Raw genomic sequence first — 21,073 nt, forward strand, 5'->3', positions numbered from 1 at the left:
AGCCGTCGCCACCCGGAAGATCCGCCCCAGGTAAGTCTTGTCCCGGGGGGGATCCGCGGGGGGGTGGCAGGCTGTTCCGCCACAGATTTGGGGGGGCCAAATGCACTGGCATTCGGCCTCACCGAGATCCGTGGCGGAATTCTCTGCCATCCCTAGCCCCGACTATAAATGAGACCAAACGTCCTTTCTTAGCAGCCCATATATCTTTCAGTGAAAAACAGCACCATGTAGTGGCTGAAAAATGGCAATGAATCTCATGGTTTTTAAAAACCTGATTAAAACAGGCGGGTTTTTTACTATGCTTTACACCAGGGATAGCGCAGGAGGGGCCCTGGATGCCGACAACATTGTTTAATGGACCCGCAAAATTCTGTGAGTGGCCAGTCACTAGCGTGCAGTAAATAGCACATGTAGAGATGCCCTGGAAATAAAGCTTCGAGCATTTGCAGCTGAGAATCACCAGGTGCAGGGGTAGTTAGACATCCCTTCTTCCCACCCTCCTATTCTCCCATACAGTGCTCTCCAAGCCCCACATTCATGTTAACTCAGTAAGCACAGGTCTGAGAACTTCCGTTTGCTAAGCTAACATGTAGTTGTGCCCTGGGTATTGTGCAATGTGAGAGGGGCAGACCTCCCTATACATGCTGCGTTGAAATTGCCAGTGTTCATAGGCATTTGGTTGTATTGTGTCTCTGAGCAAACAGGTTTCTGTTAAGGCTGTGCACCTAAGACAAGATTTGGTTTGGGTCCCACTTCGGCACCTCAGGAAGCAGGTCACTTTAGCTTGGACTGCCTCACACGACCTGCTTTGGCTCAAATCCAGAGCTTTGTCTCGCCTAATCTAAGGTTTCACATGGTGCCGTTGACTATAATGGGACTATCAACAAGGCTATAACTTGTTAACTTTTTGAGAGAAATTGATGAAATTTGCAGGCATAGTAGTGCCTTCTAAGTGACTTAAGCTTGCCAAATTTGAGCCGAATGGATTCTGGGTTTTTGTGTGTGTTAGGTGCCTTTTAATGTTTTATTAAAGTATTATTTTATTCAGCTTCTTGCAGAATCTCGTCAGTTTAGAAATAGTAGCCTCGGAATAATATTATTAGAATTATTAATTTCTAATAATAATATATTAAATAACTAATAATGATAACTCATTTCAGTTTCAAAGAAGGCCACCACCCCCTGTTCCCCCAGAAGAAGAGGAAGAAGAGGAAGAAATAGTAATAGCCATGTATGACTTTCAGCCCACGGAACCTCATGACTTGCGGCTAGAAAGAGGTCAAGAATATACCATAATTGAAAAAAATGACATTCATTGGTGGAAAGCAAGAGATAAGCATGGGTAAGGAATGTTACCACTGTTTCAGCTTTTTAATATTGGGAGAATTGTTCCTATGGTACAATGAATCCAAGAGATGGAACCACTTCATGATGGTCTTTGCTAACATTTTTGCTGGAGGTGATTTTCATGCATCTATAACTAGCATCCAACGAAATGGAAATCCTGAACAAGTGTCTGGAGGCAGTTTGAGATTAATGAGGGCAAACAAGCTGAGGCTTAATCCAGATAAGGTGGAGGTGGGCGGGGGGAGGAAACCTGCTGATTTGGATGGAGAATGGAGGTATGCAGCCATTGTTTTTATCTTCTGCTGATTCACCAGCTGCATCCCTCTCTAGAAAAAAATGGACCTTTCTACAGTCTTTCAGCTTCAGCTTAATTTTATTATGTCTTTAGCAACCAGTCAACATAAAGTTTCAACAGATTCAGAACATGCAGAATATTCAATGCCAAACCTTAATTCAAATAAAATTATACATAACAGGCATAAAAAGATAACCTGGAAAAAGATGACGTATCAATAGACATAATAAATCTTGTAGGTTCTGTGCATTGAACCACAACAGTCTTAAATGTGCTCTTGGTCTCAGGTGCGTTTATATTTTCCATTAATTCTCTACTCAAAGCATGAAGTCTGTTCAATAGAACCTCCTGCTCTTTGGGAGAGTTTTGAAGGAACTAAGGATATTTTCTTCTATTATGTCATTTGAGCTTTCTACACTCCCAATTAATTGACTCTGACCTATACTTTTATCAAAGTTTTATTAAACATCTATCAAACTTTATTCCATCTAAACAAGGCTTCTGGGGTAACAAACTGAATCTTCACTGGTTCCATCAAATAGATTTTCCATGAAATCAAATATTTCTCTTCATGTTTTACACAATCGTATAATTACACAATTAATACTGTGTAATTACACAACATAATTACACAATCTAACCTTTTTAGCTGGTGCTGTCATCAACAAAGGGTTTTTAACTGTGTCATTAATTTCATGGTCCTGTAATAGTTTTTTTCTTCCTCAAAATCAGGAAGAAAAATAGAGGGGCTTTTTTGGGGTAACAAAGCAATGTTTATATGCCACTTCTCATTTGAAACAAATCCCAAAGTGGTTTACAAAAGAATAAAAACAAATAAACAAAGTATACTCACACACAAAATAATATCATGAGGCTGGTATAAAGATAATCATGGCTGGGGAAAGCCAAAGTAAACAGGTACATTTTCAATAAATGCCTAAAACCCACCAGTGTTGAGGCCTAACGTACCTCAGAGGGCAGCTCTTTCCAGAGGGCCAGTGCCACTGCAGACGAAGAATCGTTATGAAGATAAAATAGATGGGTCCAGAATTTGATGAATGGCTCTTCAGCATTTCCAGCATCAACTTTGATTAGATGCTAGGAAACAGGGTCATCATTACTTTATATATGGTAAGTATGAGAATTGTGGGCCTATGGCATCAGCTAACAACCACTAGGGACAAATCTGTTGAAGGCAAATCTGTGGCGGCAGGTGGAGGGGTGTGAGTGTGTGTTATATATAATTACTGTGAACATTCCATTGAATGTCCTATATGGGCTAGATAGGTGACTCAGAATAAATTTTAAAAGCCTTATTACTATGGCATATTTCTGAATATATTTTTATAAGCATATTGTTTCTTTTGGTCACCTTTAGAAACAAAGGATATATTCCAAGCAACTATGTAACAGGAAAGAAGTCCAACAGCCTAGATCAGTATGAGTAAGTAAATATTTGCACATAATGCCTGGGAACAAGTTATTATTAAAAGTTTTCACAACTGCATGAAAAATAATTGGCCGAGTCAAGTGAGTTCTAACATCCAGCTCTGCAGTATTTGTCTTTTCCCTGTCTGATGACAGTCAGCTAACATTTAAGAACCACTCCTTACTAATTCCAGAACTTCATAGATTTTTCCAGAAGACTGCAAAATCCTAAATTATTTTTCACACACCTGTCTGGTCCTTTCAAGCCTTTATCCATGGATAAGTGCTTCCATTCACAAATTATAGCCTAGACACTGATGTACTATAAACCCTTAGTGATATCCACCATCTTTATTCACAGAGAATCAACATAGTAGAGTGCCTAAGGGTCACGTCACACATTGTGTCAAGAAAATGGATGTTTGTGCATATAGGTAGACTCCATAGGATGATAGAACCAATCCAGGACGCCTTCTGGCTTGGCACAGACATAATGCTGCTAATCCTTTAGTCATGGTTAAGAGAATGGAAGCAATCTGTGGTCTTGCACATTCCCTCCCACTCCTTCCTCCTCTCTGCAGCATAAATCCCCCCTTTTCCTTGTCTGCCTTAATTATGTTTTAGTATTACATCTGCACCATTGCTAATTGATAAAGTCTAACTACAGGTCCCCTTTTAACCAGGGATTGAAACTGGTTTAGGAACCTGGTTAGCAGTAACTGTTAGTAATACAGATATATAACACCAATCTGTGGTTAAAGCAGAAAAGTGAAGTGTGTGTGTGGTGGGAGGGCTACTGTGGGCTCCTTCTTCACTCCATTCCCAATATCTTTCCCCCGATTCCATTCCATATAACTGAACCATGATTAAGAGATCAGCATCTCTATACTGCGATACTTTATGCTTTTAAGAGTATAAATATAGGCACACTAGAGATGTAGCATCCAAGAACCATAGCCTAATTACAGCTTTAATTTCTCTCTCTCTTTAGGTGGTACTGTAAAAATCTAAACAGGAGTAAGGCAGAAATCCTCCTCAGAAATGAGGTGATCATTCATATTATTCTAGTGTTTCAAAGTACAATACAGTGCAAAAGCGTTTTTAAAATCTCATATACTTAATAATCCTCAGGAATAATAAAAATAGTGAACATAGCAAAGTATTTTGGTGTATAAAGCTTTCATTTTTTTCTTGGATTTTAGGATAAAGAAGGTGGTTTTATGGTGAGGGACTCCAGTCAACCAGGTTTATATACAGTATCCCTTTATGCAAAATTTGGAGGGTAAGTTACCGATGACAATCTCCCCTCCACACACACACCAATTTATTTCTTGTATGCGTACAAAGATCCAGCCTTTTAGAAGAGAAATGTTGTACTTTACTCTCCCAGAGATTTTGGTGGTAAAGTGACATGAGTGCTTCCATCCATTTCCAAACAGGTAACTGGATCAACTCAATTAGATAAAGGGACATCCTGGGATTGGTGTTATTATTAGTGTCAAAATAAAGTAAGGGCACAGTCTTGTGGGCCCTGGAGAACATCCCAAGGACCATTGGATATTTCAGATTCCCCCTCGTGAGGCCATAGACACTCCTACAACCACGAGAGAGGGAATGTGACTTTGGAACCCTCCCCCTTGCAGCCATCATGGAAAGAATCGTGCCAGCTGCTCTCTGAGGTCACAGTAGTGACCTTGGACAAACTCGTATAGGTTGAAAAGGGGACGTTCCAGTGGGTGGGGAAGGTAGGGGGAGAGGAGAGGCCAAGACCCACAGAATCTTATGGCCTTTCCATCCCCCGTCCCCACCCACTGCCAGTAAGTGAGCTAGACGGGCTCAGAGACCTGTCTAGCTGATTTTGTTGTTTATTTTTTGGGAGGAGGAATGGGAGGCAAAATTGCCTCTATCTTCCTCCCACCCTGTTGGCAACAGTCCAGCAGGGCATAGGATTTTCAGAACCCTCTGAGCCAGCAGAAGTGGTGATGGAGGTGAGTGGGGGGAGCACAAGGGGGTCTGATGGATGAACTTGTGGGCCCTGGGGGTACTAATGCACCCATGAGTGTCACATTGCTGACCCCAGCCTACAGTGAATGGCGGCACCTCTCCAGAGTTTCAGAGAGGGATGTCCCAGCCCTCCCCGGAGATGCCAGGAATTGAACCTGGGACCTTGTACAAAGCATGTCGCTTTTCATGATCTTTGTGAAAAGCAAAGATAAGGACCATAATTTGTTTTGTTGCAGTTTACTTCTATAACCATTGCAGGGTGAAGTGTAGTTCTAAATAACTTGATATTGGTTACCATCCATCTGAAAACGTTTAATGAAATATTTTGTTACTAAGAATATATAGCTTTGTTTGGTATAAATGAAAATAAATATTCTGTCATATTTTAATTATTACATTGTTGTTTTTTAGAGAAGGGTTATCTGGAATAAGACACTATCATATAAAAGAAACTATGACATCGCAAAAGCAGTACTACCTAGCAGAAAAACATCTCTTTAACTCCATTCCAGAGTTAATAGAGTATCATAAACACAACGCTGCAGGTAAATGAGCCTGAGTTTCCTATCACTTGAATGACTGCTGATTAACAAGCTAGATTCACAACTTAGGAGGACAAGGAAACCTTTAGACCCTGTAGCCACCATCCTATTGACGTCTTTGGGTACTCAGTGGTTTTATTATTATACAAGAAAGTAAAGAGTTTTATGTGTCTTGCTGTGTTCCCCCCCCACCCCCCCTGACCTCCACATTGACTGCTTTCTAACACTAGAAGTTCTAAGATGTGTATCCTCTTTGTGTGATGTGTTCTGTACTCTTGAACATTTTTAAACACCAGACTGTTCCTAATTTTCTGAGGTGCTGAGCTAATAATTTCATATATTCAACATTCTTGACAACAAAGTCAAGAAAATTCTGGATGTGCTTACAAATTGTATTTAATTAGTATTAAAATACCGTGCTCAATAAGGTAATGCAACATTATGGTTAGTGCTAATAATAGTAGAAAAGCTTGACTACCCTTCTTAATTTCTGATGTGGACTATTCTCCATATAATTTTTCTATTAACTTTAGGACTTGTGACAAGGCTACGATACCCAGTGACTCCAAAGACGAAACCCTCACCAACTACTGCAGGATTCAGTTATGGTACTTTTACATTTCTACATAAAAATGCATGATTGACTTCCCTCACCCTGGAAAAATCAACAAAGAACTAAAATGTTGGAAGTGTATGTCTGTTCCCTCTCTCCATGGTAGTGGATAGTTTGATATCTGCATTGCTGGAAAGCCTTCTCAACTCTGTAGGCCTGCATACGTAGGACCAAACTAGACGTGATCCTATTTATGCGATTGGACCTTGTGTACATGTTTTTTCTTCACTAAATAGGCCGAGGTATTGGGGGAGGGGGGCTTTAACCCTTGCCCCCATCATGGTCTTGATCTGGATCACCCACTCCCATGGCTGCTGTTTGCATCAGGAGGGAGGCAGAAATTAGCACTAATGATAGTTCCCTCCTGGGGCAAAGAGTTAAAGCCTTTCTCCCTTACACACAACTCCCACGATTTACATGGGGAGCTTCCTGTAGCTGCTATTTTGTTGAGACACCCCCCCCCCCACAGATGACACAACAGGACAGAATCAATCAAAAATGGAACCAAAGCTCCCTAATTCCTCCTCATTACTGTGATGGAAGAGGAAAGGGGAGGGGGAGTGCACAAGACCAAGACTTGTTCCCATCACAGTAAACCATGGTTTATAATGCTGTCCAAATGTGGCCTGGGCACTTGAAAAAAAAAAAATTCACATACTGGACTGAGAATTGCTCACCATACCCATGACAGTGGGATATGAAGCAATACGTTTAAAATACAAAAAAGATTTATTCATTATTTATTATTATTATTATTTATATACCACCTTATTTGCTGAAAAGCCATCAAGGTGTCATAGAATCATAGAATAGTAGGGTTGGAAGGGGCCTACAAGGCCATCGAGTCCAACCCCCTGCTCAATGCAGGAATCCAAGTCAGAGCATCCCCAACAGATGGCTGTCCAGCTTCGTCTTGAACGCCTCCAGTGTGGGAGAGCCCACCACCTCCCTAGGGAATTGGTTCCATTGTCGTATTGCTCTAACAGTCAGGACATTTTTCCTGATGTTCAGCTGGAATCTGGCTTCCTGTAACTTGAGCCCATTATTCCATGTCCTGCACTCTGGGATGATCGAGAAGAGATCCTGGCCTTCCTCTCTGTGACAAGGTGGTGCACAACATTTCAAACAAAGCCTTAAAACAATAAAAAACAGTAAACCACTAAAACTATATACCTAAAAAGGCTAAAGTTAAAAGATTCATCTTCACCCCCTTTCTAAAAGCTAAGAGGGTGGGGGACCATTCATAGTTCTTGGTGGAGCACATTCCACAGTTTGGGGGTGACACAAGAGAACGCCCTTTCACATGTGCCCAACAAGCCTCTCCTATAGATCTTAATAACCAGGCTGTTAATAAGATAATAAGACTGGTGGTCCCTTAAATAGCCCAGTCCTGTAAGCTGTTTAGGGCTTTAAAAATTAAAGCCAACATCTTGAATTGAGCCCAGAAAGCAACTAGCAACCAGTACAGATCTTTCAAGATTTGTTGTTCATTTGTTCAGTCGTGTCCGACTCTTCGTGACCCCATGGGCCATAGCACGCCAGGCCTTCCTGTCCTGCGCTCTCTCCCGGAGTGTGCTCAAGTTCATATTCATTGCATCGGTGATGCTATCTAGCCATCTCATCCTCTGTTGTCCCCTTCTCCTTTTGCCTTCAGTCTTTCCCAGCATCAGGGTCTTTTCCAGAGAGTTTTCTCTTCGCATTAGGTGGCCAAAATATTTGAGCTTCAGCTTCAGTATCTGTCCTTCCAATGAGCACTCAGGGTTGATTTCCTCTAGGATTGACTGATTTGACCTCCTTGCAGTCCAGGGGACTTGTAAGAGTCTTCTCCAGCACCACAGTTTGAAAGCATCAATTCTTCGGCGCTCAGCCTTCCTTATAGTCCAGCTCTCACAGCCATACATTACTACTGGCAAAACCATAGCTTTGATTAGCTGGACCTTTGTTGGCCAGGTGATGTCTCTGCTTCTTACTATGCTGTCTAGGTTGGCCATAGGTTTCCTCCCAAGGAGCAAGCGTCTTTTAATTTCATGGCTACAGTCACCGTCTGCGGTGATCTTGGAGCCCAAGAAAGTAAAATCTGTCACTGCTTCCATTTCTTCCCCTTCTATATGCCAGGAAGTGATGGGGCCAGATGCCATGATCTTCGTTTTTTTAATGTTGAGTTTCAAACCAGCTTTTGCACTCTCCTCTTTCACCCTCAACAAGAGGCTCTTTAGATCCACTTCGCTTTCTGCCATTAGGGTGGTATCGTCTGCATATCGGAGGTTGTTGATAATTCTCCCAGCAATCTTAATTCCGACCTGTGATTCATCCAACCCAGCGTTTCTCATGATGTACTCTGCATATAAGTTAAATAAGCAGGGTGACAATATGCAGCCTTGTCGTACTCCTTTCCCAATTTTGAACCACTCGGTTGTTCCATGTCTGGTTCTTACTGTTGCTTCTTGACCCTGGTACAGGTTTCTCAGGAGACAGGTAAGGTGGTCTGGTACTCCCATCACTTTAAGAATTCATGGCCCTAATACACTAGTGAGCAGCATAGCTCCCTCATTTTGCACCAATTGAAGCCTGGACACTCTACACTCCACATAGAATGTATTGCAATAGTTTAAGTGTGATGTAAACAAGGCATGGCAAACTGTTGCCAAGTCAGGCCAACTCAAGAAGAGTCACAGTTGGCACACCAAGCATAATTGTGCAAATGCACTCCTTGCTACCACTGCCATGTGAAGATCCATGGATAGCATAAGGTGAAGGAGCACTCCCAAGCGGTGGACCTGATCCTTCAGGGGGAGCATAATCCCCTTGAGAACAGGTTGAATCCCTGAGTCAAGCTTTCTGCTGACTGGCAACACCTCTGTCCCATCTAGATTTAACCTCGGTTTGTTCACCTTCATCAGCACTTTACTGGATCCAGGCAATGTTCAAAGGTTCCAGCTGCTTCCTTGGTGTTAGTTGACAAAAGAGGAATAGAACTGAGTGTCATCAGAATATTGATGGCACCTTACTCCAAAGCTTCGAATGACCTCTCCCAGCAGTTTCATGTAAATATTAAACAGCATGGGGACAATATAGAGCCCTGTGGGACAACACAGGCCAATGCCCATGGAGTCGAATAGTAATCTCCTAGCACCGACTTCTGGACATGGCCCAACACAAAGGATCAGAGACACTGCAAAACAGCACCCCCAAGGCCCCGCCCCGCCAGGTGGCCTAGAAGGATACCATGATCAATTATAGTGAAAGCCACTAAGAGGTCCAAGAGAACCAATAGAGTCACATTCCCCCCATTCCAAGTTCTGGCATGGGTCAACCAGCAAGGTGACCAAAGAAGTCTCAGTGCCATATCCCAGTTGAAATTTGCCTGATTGAAATGGGTTCAAATAATCAGTTTCATCCACATACATCTGTAGTTGCCACCATCTCAGTCACCTTAGCCAAGAATGGTACATTTGAGACTAGGAGATAAAACTTCCTGGAGCAATTAAGCAATGGAACAAACTGCCTGCAGAAACACAGGAATGCATTGCTTGTAGGTTTTTAAGCAAAGGCTGGCTGGCATCTGTTGGAGTGGAGAGATATGAGAGCTGTTACTTGATGATGGGGGATTGGCTTTCCAATCTACATTTGTTTGTTTATAAAACATATACAAGAATTATCTATATCAGAAATATTTGAAGATTGGGAGCTAAGATATAAAAAACCCCAGAGAGGATATTTAAACTGAAAACAGAGTGAGTGAGTGGTGGTGGGGATACTTGAGGTTCTAGCCTCTATGGATTAGTCTCCACTGAGAGATAAAGGAGCCATTTCTCTAGGGTGGGCTGGATCTTGCCAAAAATCCATTTTGCAGGAAGGCTGTGAGAATGAGAAGTGGGAATCCTCACACCGGTGCCAAAATACATTGGTAGTGGGAAGGGATGGAGACTGGTGCTGGTGGGACTCCCTTGGCAAAAGAATGGGGGTCATAAGCATTGTCTTCCTCTCAGTTTTATCTTGTGGGTCTAGGGCATCCTGAGTTATCTGAAAGTCTTTGTTTTATTTTTCCTTCTTTATAGAGAAATGGGAAATCAATCCTGCAGAGCTCACTTTTATGAGAGAATTGGGCAGTGGTCTGTTCGGAGTGGTGCGTCTTGGCAAATGGAGAGCACAATATAAAGTAGCCATCAAAGCCATTCGAGAAGGTGCAATGTATGAAGAAGACTTTATAGAAGAAGCTAAAGTGATGATGTAAGTAACTGTAGAGGTGCTGCTTATTACTTCTAAAGACCTAAGCTAGGGATGCAAAAAGTATGGGGAGCTGCAGGCAGCTCCCCAAGCCACTTTGGTGGACTCTCTAGATCCCCAGCATCTGCTGCTACCAAAAAAAAAAAAGGGGGGGGGGAATGCTCTAGCAACGGGCTCTATGGTTCCTACCACAGAAACCTATTTCCTAGAGCATCCAAGGATACAGTGCTTGAGGTTTCCTGCCTGCTTCCTAGGATTGTCCAGGAACACTCTGGAAACGAGGATTCTATGCTAGGAACCATACAGCCTGCTTCTGGAGCGTTTTTTTTTAAATATTTTTGTGGTGGAGGGAAGGAAAGCGTTAAAGCTGTGAGTGAGTAGGTAGGTGTATGTTTGAGTGAGGGGGGCAGTGTGTGTATGAGTGGGGTTATAGGAGGACCCCAGTCCCTGACAGATTACCCCCAAGAGAATGCAGCACAAGTTGCCCACTCCTATCTTAAATGGAAGGTTTTTAAATATTAGAATGTATAGAAGACAAGCAATGAATATGAACCTGAGCACACTCTGGGAGAGAGCGGAGAACAGGAAGGCCTGGCATGCTATGGTCCATGGGACCATGAAGAGTCGGACACGACTTAACGACTGAACAACAACAAAATAGAAGACAAGCACAGTGTGAGTGAGTGGTGTGTGTGTGAGTTGTATGTGAATGTGCATGTGTGTGTGCACATAGGTTCACATGCGTTCACATGTACAGCACCCCGGCACCCCAGCAGAAAATTGATCTGGCCCTTGAAACCAAAAAGATTGTGCCCCAATGTATCTATCCTTCTTTCTTTGTTTATTTATTACATCACATTTCTATACTGCCCCTTAGCTGAAGCTCTCTGGGCAGTTTACAGAAGTTAAAATATTAAAATACAATATAAAAAGTTTAAAAGCCATTTACATAAAAGCATACAGACAATATACATGAACAACATATAACTAAAAACAACTTTGAACAGTCAGTCATAACTAAATATTTATTCATTTATTTGTTTATTTATTATAAATAAATAAATAAACTTCTCCCTAAGGTCTTCAGATGCAGCTTTGCTCTTTCTGTTTCCGTTTGTTTATAAAGGTTAGCTCAGCTGTGCCATGTAGGACCTTTTGCGTGATGGTGCTTGCTTTGTAGAACCTGCTTCCAGCCCTCCTTGCTTAGCTCCATCCGCCACCAAGTAAAGACATTTTTACTTGAGAGCACTTTTAATCATTAAGGCATTATTTGGGCTGGACATTTTTATTCTGGTCTGGCTTCTGTAGTTTTAGTTCTTTCAAAGTTTTGATTGTATTTTTAAATTTTGTTTATGTATATTATATAAAATAATGACCGTGCAACCCATAATCTTTAAAACATCTTGCTTAATTACTTTAAAAATTCTATACAGCACTTTTTAGGTTCCTTACATGTATATTAAATATTTTCTAAACAGTTAGATAAGCCCATGCAGAAGATTATACCTTAAGAATTTCTGAAATTTCAGCAGTATATGTATTTTGATTCCTTTCAGGAAGCTGACCCATCCAAAATTAGTCCAGCTATATGGTGTTTGTACTCAGCAGAGACCTATTTACATAGTGACAGAATTCATGGAGCATGGCTGCCTTCTGAATTACCTTAGACAAAGACGCGGACACTTCACTAAAGACAACCTGCTGACAATGTGCCAGGATGTATGTGAAGGAATGGAATACCTAGAGAGCAATAGCTTTATTCATAGAGATCTGGTAAATATCTTAATGAAGAAACTATATTTTGATTCATGTATAAATCAAAAGGGTTAAAGAACTGGTGTTTAAACACCTCTTTTTATTGTTTATAATTTGCTTTTACCCAACTAGGGTGACCAGAGGCAAAGAAAGACAGGATTCTTGTACCTTTTAAGATTTGCACAGAAGGAGGAATTTAAGTAGGTGTTTTATTATGCTGCAATGACAAGTTGCACTTGCCAAAATTTGCACTTTTGCACAGCTATTAAAGCCTTGGCCTCCTTTGCATCTGGTCACCCCCCATGTCCACTCCAACCGTCCTATTTACACATGCAACAGGATATAGTCTTCAACAATTTAAGAGTTCCTGATAAATCTGATATTATTTGTATTCTCCATTAGATACAATTTGTATTCTCCATTAAAAATGTGTCCTATATTGGAAGCCTCAAGCCCCTACTCATGTGTGATACTTGAGTAGTTACAGTTAAAACAATACTTCTAGATCTTTTGATAAAGGGCAGGATACAAATTTAACTAATAAATTTAACACAGAGTACATTCTGTGACTTAACAGGTAATTCAGGGAAAAGATACTTAACTTTTTCTATTCCTTATTCTCCAATATGGAAATTGGGGGGGGGTTAATGGGAAAATGAGGCACTGAAGTCACCCACTATATGGAAGCTTTTCAGCTACCTCAGGTATGAATGTGTGATATTCACTGGACGTAAGTATTTTATTCAAACCACTTTAGTTGAACTGGTATGTGGACTGGCTTATGAATATATAGTAAATGGAAATGCAAGAAGAAAAGAAACAAAACATTGTTCAATTTATCACTCATGGGATTTTACAACAACAGATTAAACCCTAAAATCTCTTCCTTTCTGAAAACTCTTGCTAAGCTCAATAAAAACCTTGTCCATATAAAAATTTCAAAAAATGAAACACAGGTGCAGGGCCAGCCCAAGTCATTTTAGTGTTCTCTTGCACAAACCCTGTTGAAAATTAACAGGACCTGAGCAAAAACACTCAAAAACTCTTCTTTTCCTTCTCTCTATACCTCTCTATACCTGCCCACTTAGGTGACCTCTTCATGCATCTGAAGTGGGCCAGTGAAAGTTTATGCCACAGTAACAGTGCAATTCTGTGCATATCAACTCAGAAGTAAGTCCCATTGCATTCAGTGGGCTTGCTCCCAGGAAAGCGTGCGTAGCTTTGCAACCTAAATTTATTAGTTGCCACAAGACTCATAGGCTGCCACGTGATTTACACTGAGTTTGGGGTGGCCTCTGCGCGTGTGCAGTTGTCAGAATTTCAGCTGAGCACATTCATATCTGAATGCATTCTCACCATTAACCATATGACAATTTCTCTTGCAGGCTGCTAGAAACTGCTTAGTGAATGAGTCAGGGGTGGTGAAAGTATCCGACTTTGGCATGACAAGGTATTGACTAGCTTTATAGCCTTTTTTCTCAGTGGATTTTGGGTGGGATTGATTATCTTGCATTGAGATATTTGAAGCTTAACATGTAGCTCCTGCTGTAATTTATAGTGATATCTAAATCAGTCCTGAACAACATGAGGTCCACCAAACCAGTGCAGCCCATCAGCTTTAGATAGAGGCCCATAAGGGACTTGATAACCCCCCAACAGCAGGAGGTTGAGGTTGTTAAGCTCCTGGTAGACCTTAGTATGTGTCTGCTGGGCCACAGTCACATCCGTGGGTCACAAGGTCCAATCTAAATAATAGTTCCCTACTTAATACTTCAAAGTGATGTTTGTGAAACTTAAAAGTAGCCACTAGGTGGTGACGTGACCACCCAAACCAGGAGTTCTCTAAATGTCTACTCCCAGGGCCCGCTTAAGAGAGCTGAAAATGACCGAAACCCACCAGTCACAAAATGGTACTGCACAGTCAGAGCCAGTGGCAGATGGAGTTTGGTATAATCAGCTGACAATTACTGATATCACTTTATACTGATATCTGTTTGCCTTGGAAATGGCTAAATTCTTTGCCAGAGCAATCCTTGCCGTAGGGAATACCATAATTCAGCTTTCCTCAAGTGAAGTACAGACATTGGCTCTGGAGGCATCATTACTCAGCATCCCCATTTCAGGCAGAATTTGCTGATCCAGAGGCTCTAAGTAGAAAAGACCTTTTATTTTATATTGTTTTCCTCATCCCTCAAAGTATTTTTGCTCATCTCATTTCATTTCTTCCCCCCTTCTCCTTCCACACTTCACTTATACATTATCCCCATCTTCCAGTTTCTTTCATCCCTCCATCTTGCTGCTTGAATATATATTTCCTGCTATAACAGCATCCCACTCTTATCTCCTTCCTCTTCATTCCTAGTTTTGAAAAAATATATTATTAAAAATATTAGCTGCACTTTCTAACTGACTCTTGCTGTTATACCTGCCTGTGCAGTGTGTATAGCGTGCCATAGCTATGTCACAGGATGGCCAAGCAAAGAGGCCGTGAGCAGTCTGCAGCACAGAGGCCCACCTGAAAGTGGCTGAGACCCACTGGTGGGTCTTGGGCCACAGTTGGAGAAATGTTGACCTACACCGAATATATCCATGGGTTTCTAGAGATGATATCAGACTGAAGAGAGCTGATCAGTGTTTTCCTTTTTAGGTATGTACTTGATGATCAGTACACAAGCTCTTCAGGTGCTAAGTTTCCTGTGAAGTGGTGCCCCCCAGAGGTTTTTAATTATAGCCGATTCAGCAGCAAGTCAGACGTCTGGTCTTTTGGTAAGGTGGTGTTGGGGTTTTTTTAGGTTTGTTTTAAATCCCCCCCCCCAATCTCTGATACCTAAATATCAGTCTCTTCAAACGGTCAGCTGAAATACTAATGATGTAAGATATGTTTAAACAAATTCAGAATTTCTGAATATGAATTAAAACATGATCAGTGGCTTTGAATTAAGCAAGGAACCTTGGATGAAATCCAGATTTCATGGTCTCCAAACATCAGCTTATCATCATGAAAGTGGGACTTAAAGCTCAAAATTCAGGAGTTTCAGATGTTGACATTTCTATTTTTAAACTCAAGGAGTACTTTATTCTAATATACTGTGCTGACCATGTTTCTGACATATTCCAATTAGCTGAATTTACATTTTCTTAATTGTTTGAGTGATAGTGTTGATCATTTGATCAAGCTTGCCTTGTAGCAAGTGCTGTATTAACATGGGGGGGGGGGGAATGCCCTGTTCGTGTTAGTTGATCCTGTGATACTGGTTTCATATAACAAGGCATTGTGAAATACAGTTTTATGAATAGGCCCTCAGTCCTCCCGAGAAGTTAATATTTATTCTTCTGTGGTTACCTTTTCTTTTCAGTCTCGCTAGTTTTACTTCTTATGGGTTCTCATTGCTTTTAGAAGATCTTAGAAGATATAGGACCCAGCAGGTATTGGGGACAATGAGTAGTTTATTATGATTCATTTTCTATTAACCTATTTTCCATTTCGGAATATAAATCTTGTATGTTCCAATTAGCCATCTCTGTGGTCATCAGTCTAACAGCCTATTTGTGTCTCTTAATTTTTCAGGTGTTCTCATGTGGGAAGTGTTTACTGAGGGCAAAATGCCCTTTGAGACTAACACAAACTATGAAGTGGTGACTATGATTAGCCAAGGACACCGTCTGTTTCGGCCAAAGCTAGCTTCTAAGAATGTTTATGATGTGATAATGATGTGCTGGCATGAGGTACGCTACTTCATACTTCTGTTGTACATCTCCATGTGATCCCTGAAGTTCAATTTAGCTATGGCAGCTAGTTGACACTGCAAACTAATGTGTGTGTGTGTGTGTGTGTGTGTGTGTGTTGCCAAAGTGTCGCATCCTCAGTAGGGATTCCTTAATATACATTTTTCTTCACAATTAAGAATATCAGAGAACATTTGAGGCACAAAAGTAATGAAAGCAAGCAAGCATGAAGCAAGGTAGACAGGGAAATGAACAAGCATGCTTTATGGGCTAAAATAGAAAGCATTTAATCTAAAATGAGAAATCTAGTTCAGATTCAAGAGTGGAAGTTGGATGGTTCCTGAATGGTAAGAATGACCAATCCCCACTTGATGGAACCATGGGTAAGAAATGGGAGTGGAGAGCAATAGACATTTTTAGTGAACCTGTAGTGCGAAGAGTTGACTGAACTACTTATCTATCAGTTCTGTCTGCAAAAAAGCTTTAGGGCGCAATCCTGTGGCCACTAGACAGCAGCTAGGTCCATTTCTGGGAACCAACCTTGGAGCTCGTGTGGGGAACTGCCTTCTTGACCCCCCCCCCCCATAGGCGGCATGGATCATCCCTGCTCTCTGCACTCGTAAGAGCAGCATGGAGCAGGGCAAAAGGGGCATTCCCAGGGGCAAGGTGAGGTGGGGAGTGTGTAAGTGCCGGCACGACACTTCCTATGTGTCATCCAGCCTCCCCATCCCACACTCTCATGTCCAGTGGCTAGACGGCAGAAATTGGCTATCTAGACACAAATGCAGGACGGCTGGAGTGCGGAGGAGACGATCCCCTCTGCACTTCTCCTGCCATGCATTGGATAGGTGGTCACCTCCAAGTTCGGAGGTAGCTGTCTATCTGCATAGGATTGCTCCCTTAAGGAATTAAGTAGAACCACTTACATCAGGTTCATGCATGTTATTCACTACCACAATGAACCTTCTTCTATTATAGTCAATAAATTCGTTCTGATACTTGTCTGTGCACAATTTCCCTTCAGTAGTGAATGGGCCACTTGATTTTGTAATAGCAATAATGAATGAGAAATTATTTGCCTTGCACTATTCTCAAACCATCTTTTCCACTCTTTGCCCAGTTAGTTTCCCTCTATAACTCTTGAGTTATATGAAGGTCTTCAACTTTATAAAAATGGGAATAATTGAACTCTTGTTTTCAGTGGTTTCTTCCAATTATTTATGATTTGTCTGAGCACACCAGGTTAATTAGGGAAAAAATCCTCTACCTACTACATCTATTAGTTTTTACCTGATACGTTATTACATTATCAAAAAAATTGACATTTAACACACACTGTTAATTTCTAGAAACCAGAAGGTCGTCCAACATTTCAGGATCTGCTGCAGATGATTGATGCTATAGCAGAGGATGCTTCCTCCTGAGAAGGTATGACAGAAGCACAGAAGTTCACAGTAAAGAGACAGCATTTCAAAGATGCTGCTGTACTCTTATTAAAGGCATGTTCCTGTATGCTGCTTAAAAGGACCACACAAAGACAAGGAAGCAGTGCATATTTCTCTGTCTTTAAAAGGAGGAGTTTTACTGAGGGACCCATAGTTTGCTCAGTCATTTAAGCCACACTGTCTGAAGTGGACACTGCTGAGGACTGCCTAGTTGAAAAAGCTGCATGTAACAGTAGGAAGAGACAAGATGAAATCACCCATAATTGCAGAGTAGGGACTGAATTATACACAAGTCTCTTCTATCAGTCAGTGGTGGTTTCCAGTCAAACACGCTGAAGAGTGATGTTTAGTGACTGTCTTGAATCATGGCCAGATACTGTCACAGCAGTGCTTTCGGGGCCTTACAGAAAATTCCATGTCTCACAATGGCTGGTCACAGCTATAAATATTGCTGCTAGCTCATGAACTTAAAAGAGTTCTGTCTTTTTTGCTTCCTTTAATAGTGGGCACTGCAGATTGTAACCTATCCATCACTCGCTCAGAGCTGCTCCATCTCACGTTAAGGATTGTGCTTTTTACCTTCTATCACAAAGTCTTCCCAGATAATTTGTAACTGGAGAATGCCAAACCTAAAGCCAGTCATATCAACCCTGCTAGTTGGTGTACTGTACCGCTAGGTGTATGTAGTGCAAAAGCAGAGTTCCTGGGTTCAAATCCCTGCCTATCCATGCAACTAATGGGGGGGGGGTGCTGCTGCTGCGGGCCAATTACTATCTTTCAGCCTAACCTATGTGACATGGTTGTGGGGAGAATGGAGGGGGAGTGGGGGGAGGGGAAATGTAGGATGAAAATGTAATAAAATTACAGTGGACTGGAAGCTGTTGTAACTCACAGAGCCCATGGCCTAGCACAGACTAATATGGAAGCAAGCACAGGATGGATTTGACACAGCATTCATAATTATAAATACTGTCTACATTCTGTAAATATATACATTGCACACATGTATTTATATGAAGTGGGAAATTACTGTTTCCTGAAAGATTTAAAAGCACAGCTTTTTGAATCTTTATTGTATGTTGCACATTGATATATTGCACCTGTAGCAGAAGGAGAACAAGCATACTCCAAATTTGACTATAAATCAATGTTCTTGGTCAGTTGTTTGTTCTAACTCTTCAGCCAATAAAATGTGCTTCACAGCCCTAATAATGAAATATTAGGATTTTATTTAATTGGCAGTTAATATTGTAAGCTGCTGTCCTTTTTTGGAGCAAGGGCATGGTATAGGAATTTTAAATAAATACTGTATAGCAAAATGAGTCTAATAAATATACATGTTTAAAATCCTGATAAAAGCTGTGCCCCTGATTTTCATGTGAGTATCTGTGGCAGAACTAAACCTTAGCGCTCTTTATTACAATTGCCTCAATACATTTTGCTGCTCCCATCTCTCATGCTACACACTGACCAGGGTCACACGGTCGCCGCAGCCCACCATAGCTTTTTAACATTACAGCATTTCAAGAGTTGGTGTAGTGCAAACATTTAACGAAGTTGGAATGTCTTGCACAAGTGGAATCAAAGTATTGCATTTGACATTTGCACAAGGATGAAAATGGGATTTCTACAAAGTTGAATATTACCCATTTGAATAATTTGTGTTTTGCAGTTCTGCCACTAAATTTTGTTCTAGTTATGGGAGGGACAAGGAAAGGAAGCCACACTCCCAAGTTTTATTCAGCTACTTCTCTGGCTTCTGAGATCTCAGTAAGCATTTCCCACACATTTTCAAGTGTATTTTCACAGCCCATAAGGGCTAGAAAACAGTTCTTAAAATAAGAGATTCTCAGGAAGCTGAATGCTATACCCACTACCACATCATGCACTCATAGCCCTTGTCCATAAGAGTAGCACCACTATAAAGAAGCCCCTGCTCCGTGTACCTCACTGTACGTGTTACAACCTCTCACAAAGTAGGTTGTCAAGATAAGTCCTCCCCAGAATATCTAAAAAATCCAAGGAGGTTCATTTAGAACAGGAGTGGGCAACCCATCTTTTTCTCTCATTTTATTCAAAACAAATGCTATGCCAAGCTTATGTGAAGAGACCCCAACATACAGTCCCCAAAACTAGTTCCCAGGCTGTTCCAGCTCTACCAACCCTCCCCAATATGGTCCCTCACAATGTTTTGGACTGCAACCTGCATCAAGCCCCAGCCAACATGATCAATGGTCAGGGATTATGGGTGTTGTAGTAGAAAACCTCTGTAGGAACCCAAATTGGGGAAGGCTGACCTACACCATCAGATGAGAACTACCCCAATTCCCAGAAACACTACTTGTACCTTTTTTAAATTAAAAAAAATGGGAACACACATACATACATTTTGACAATATATACTTTATTCCTTTTGACCATATTAAAATGTCAACCTTCAAAAAATCTTTCCATCTGAAAGTTAACATTTAAAAAAAATATTTAAATGTGTTGAGTCAAAATGTTTGTAGACAAACCCATAAAATTATTTCTGTCCTAAATGACACTAAAGATTTTCCTGTGCACACAATTATGCTTCTCTGGTAAGTATGGACTATGTTTGCTCATTTCATAGTAGATGTCAGTGTTATCAACTATGCTGCAAGTAGAAAATCAAGGTTCTATCCTGAACAAGTGCCACACTTAACATGCATAGAAAACCTGTAATTATAGTACTTTGTCAAGCAATGTGTGTAATATGCATACATATTGGGGGTGAGCCATGTTTACTTATCACTAACAAATTGCTTGTTTCTCTCAAAAGAAAACCCACCAAAAGAGCCCAAACTATAAACCATGCATGCTTCAAAAGGTGGCCAAATACAGATCAGGAATCAATCCAGAAAAAACCTTTACATTCTGGATCAAGTACTTGGCTTGGAGGTTTCTGGGCCCTAGTACATGCCTCATGTCATAAGGAATGTCTCAGAACCTAGACAATTCCGTGTATGTACCCAGCATGAAACAATCCCTCTCTACAACGCCCATATAGTTAGCTATTTATGCCCCGTTAAAAAGGAATCAGACTCAAGTTCATTGTGTGCCAGATTTCAGCCAAAGAGAATTGGGCTGAAGATACAAGATACGTATCTTGTAGCTATGTAGCAAGATACATAGCTAATGAATCCTTCAGAAACTTCTGTTTAGGTAACTCCACAGAAATGTACACAAGTTATTTCAGTGGAGTGGTACAAACAATACCTGATAGACTAATCCCCCAAATAAAATGAACATAGCTACTTGGTCAGAGTTTGCTCTGAGGCAACTATTTGCTCTAAGCCTGTGCTTGTTTCGTTTCTATAATGCAAACGTTCCTTTAGTATTCTACCAACCCACATACGCTCAGAAAACTTTGTCTTGCCATCCATTTTCTTTTTTTATTCCCCAAGCAATTTTGGAATTGAGCAGCCCCAAGCCTGTCTTTACTGATATAGTGATATTCTAAGACAAAGCTTTTAGGGCCTGATGGTTCTAGTTTGAGATGTCCACATTTGATGACTTAAGTCACTTGCCAGTTTATAAAATAGTAAAGAAAACGGTAGCTAAGGAAATATAAAAAAAACCCTGAGAGAAAGTGAGAGAATCACTGTTATAAAGAATTAAAATATAATTCTGTGTTAAACTGAATAGGGGACTTCAAAAAGAGTTTTCT

At 41.0% G+C, this 21,073-nt stretch overlaps 1 protein-coding gene across 10 annotated transcripts in view; it reads left to right on the forward strand.

The window, feature by feature from the left end:
• The window catches only part of TEC (tec protein tyrosine kinase), a 103,378-nt gene that overhangs the window by 61,371 nt on the left and 20,934 nt on the right, over positions 1 to 21,073 (forward strand). For 8 of the 10 annotated variants that reach the window (XM_084856830.1, XM_084856822.1, XM_084856826.1 and 5 more), the window contains 12 exons: positions 1,161 to 1,342; positions 3,021 to 3,086; positions 4,062 to 4,116; positions 4,273 to 4,352; positions 5,486 to 5,619; positions 6,150 to 6,224; positions 10,288 to 10,459; positions 12,013 to 12,229; positions 13,597 to 13,661; positions 14,859 to 14,977; positions 15,780 to 15,937; positions 17,287 to 18,736. In XM_084856830.1, coding sequence (XP_084712956.1) covers positions 1,161 to 1,342; positions 3,021 to 3,086; positions 4,062 to 4,116; positions 4,273 to 4,352; positions 5,486 to 5,619; positions 6,150 to 6,224; positions 10,288 to 10,459; positions 12,013 to 12,229; positions 13,597 to 13,661; positions 14,859 to 14,977; positions 15,780 to 15,937; positions 17,287 to 17,361 — 1,398 coding nt within the window. In that variant the 3' untranslated portion in view covers positions 17,362 to 18,736. Of the gene's footprint in view, positions 1 to 1,160; positions 1,343 to 3,020; positions 3,087 to 4,061; positions 4,117 to 4,272; positions 4,353 to 5,485; positions 5,620 to 6,149; positions 6,225 to 10,287; positions 10,460 to 12,012; positions 12,230 to 13,596; positions 13,662 to 14,858; positions 14,978 to 15,779; positions 15,938 to 17,286; positions 18,737 to 21,073 lie in introns of those variants that run through there. The other 2 variants (XM_084856828.1, XM_084856823.1) reach the window with 1 other exon arrangement.

Source organism: Heloderma suspectum, chromosome 5 (genome assembly GCF_057233095.1).
Source record: "Heloderma suspectum isolate Gila_16-S chromosome 5, 16-S_ref, whole genome shotgun sequence".
Taxonomy (NCBI): Eukaryota; Metazoa; Chordata; class Lepidosauria; order Squamata; family Helodermatidae; genus Heloderma; species Heloderma suspectum.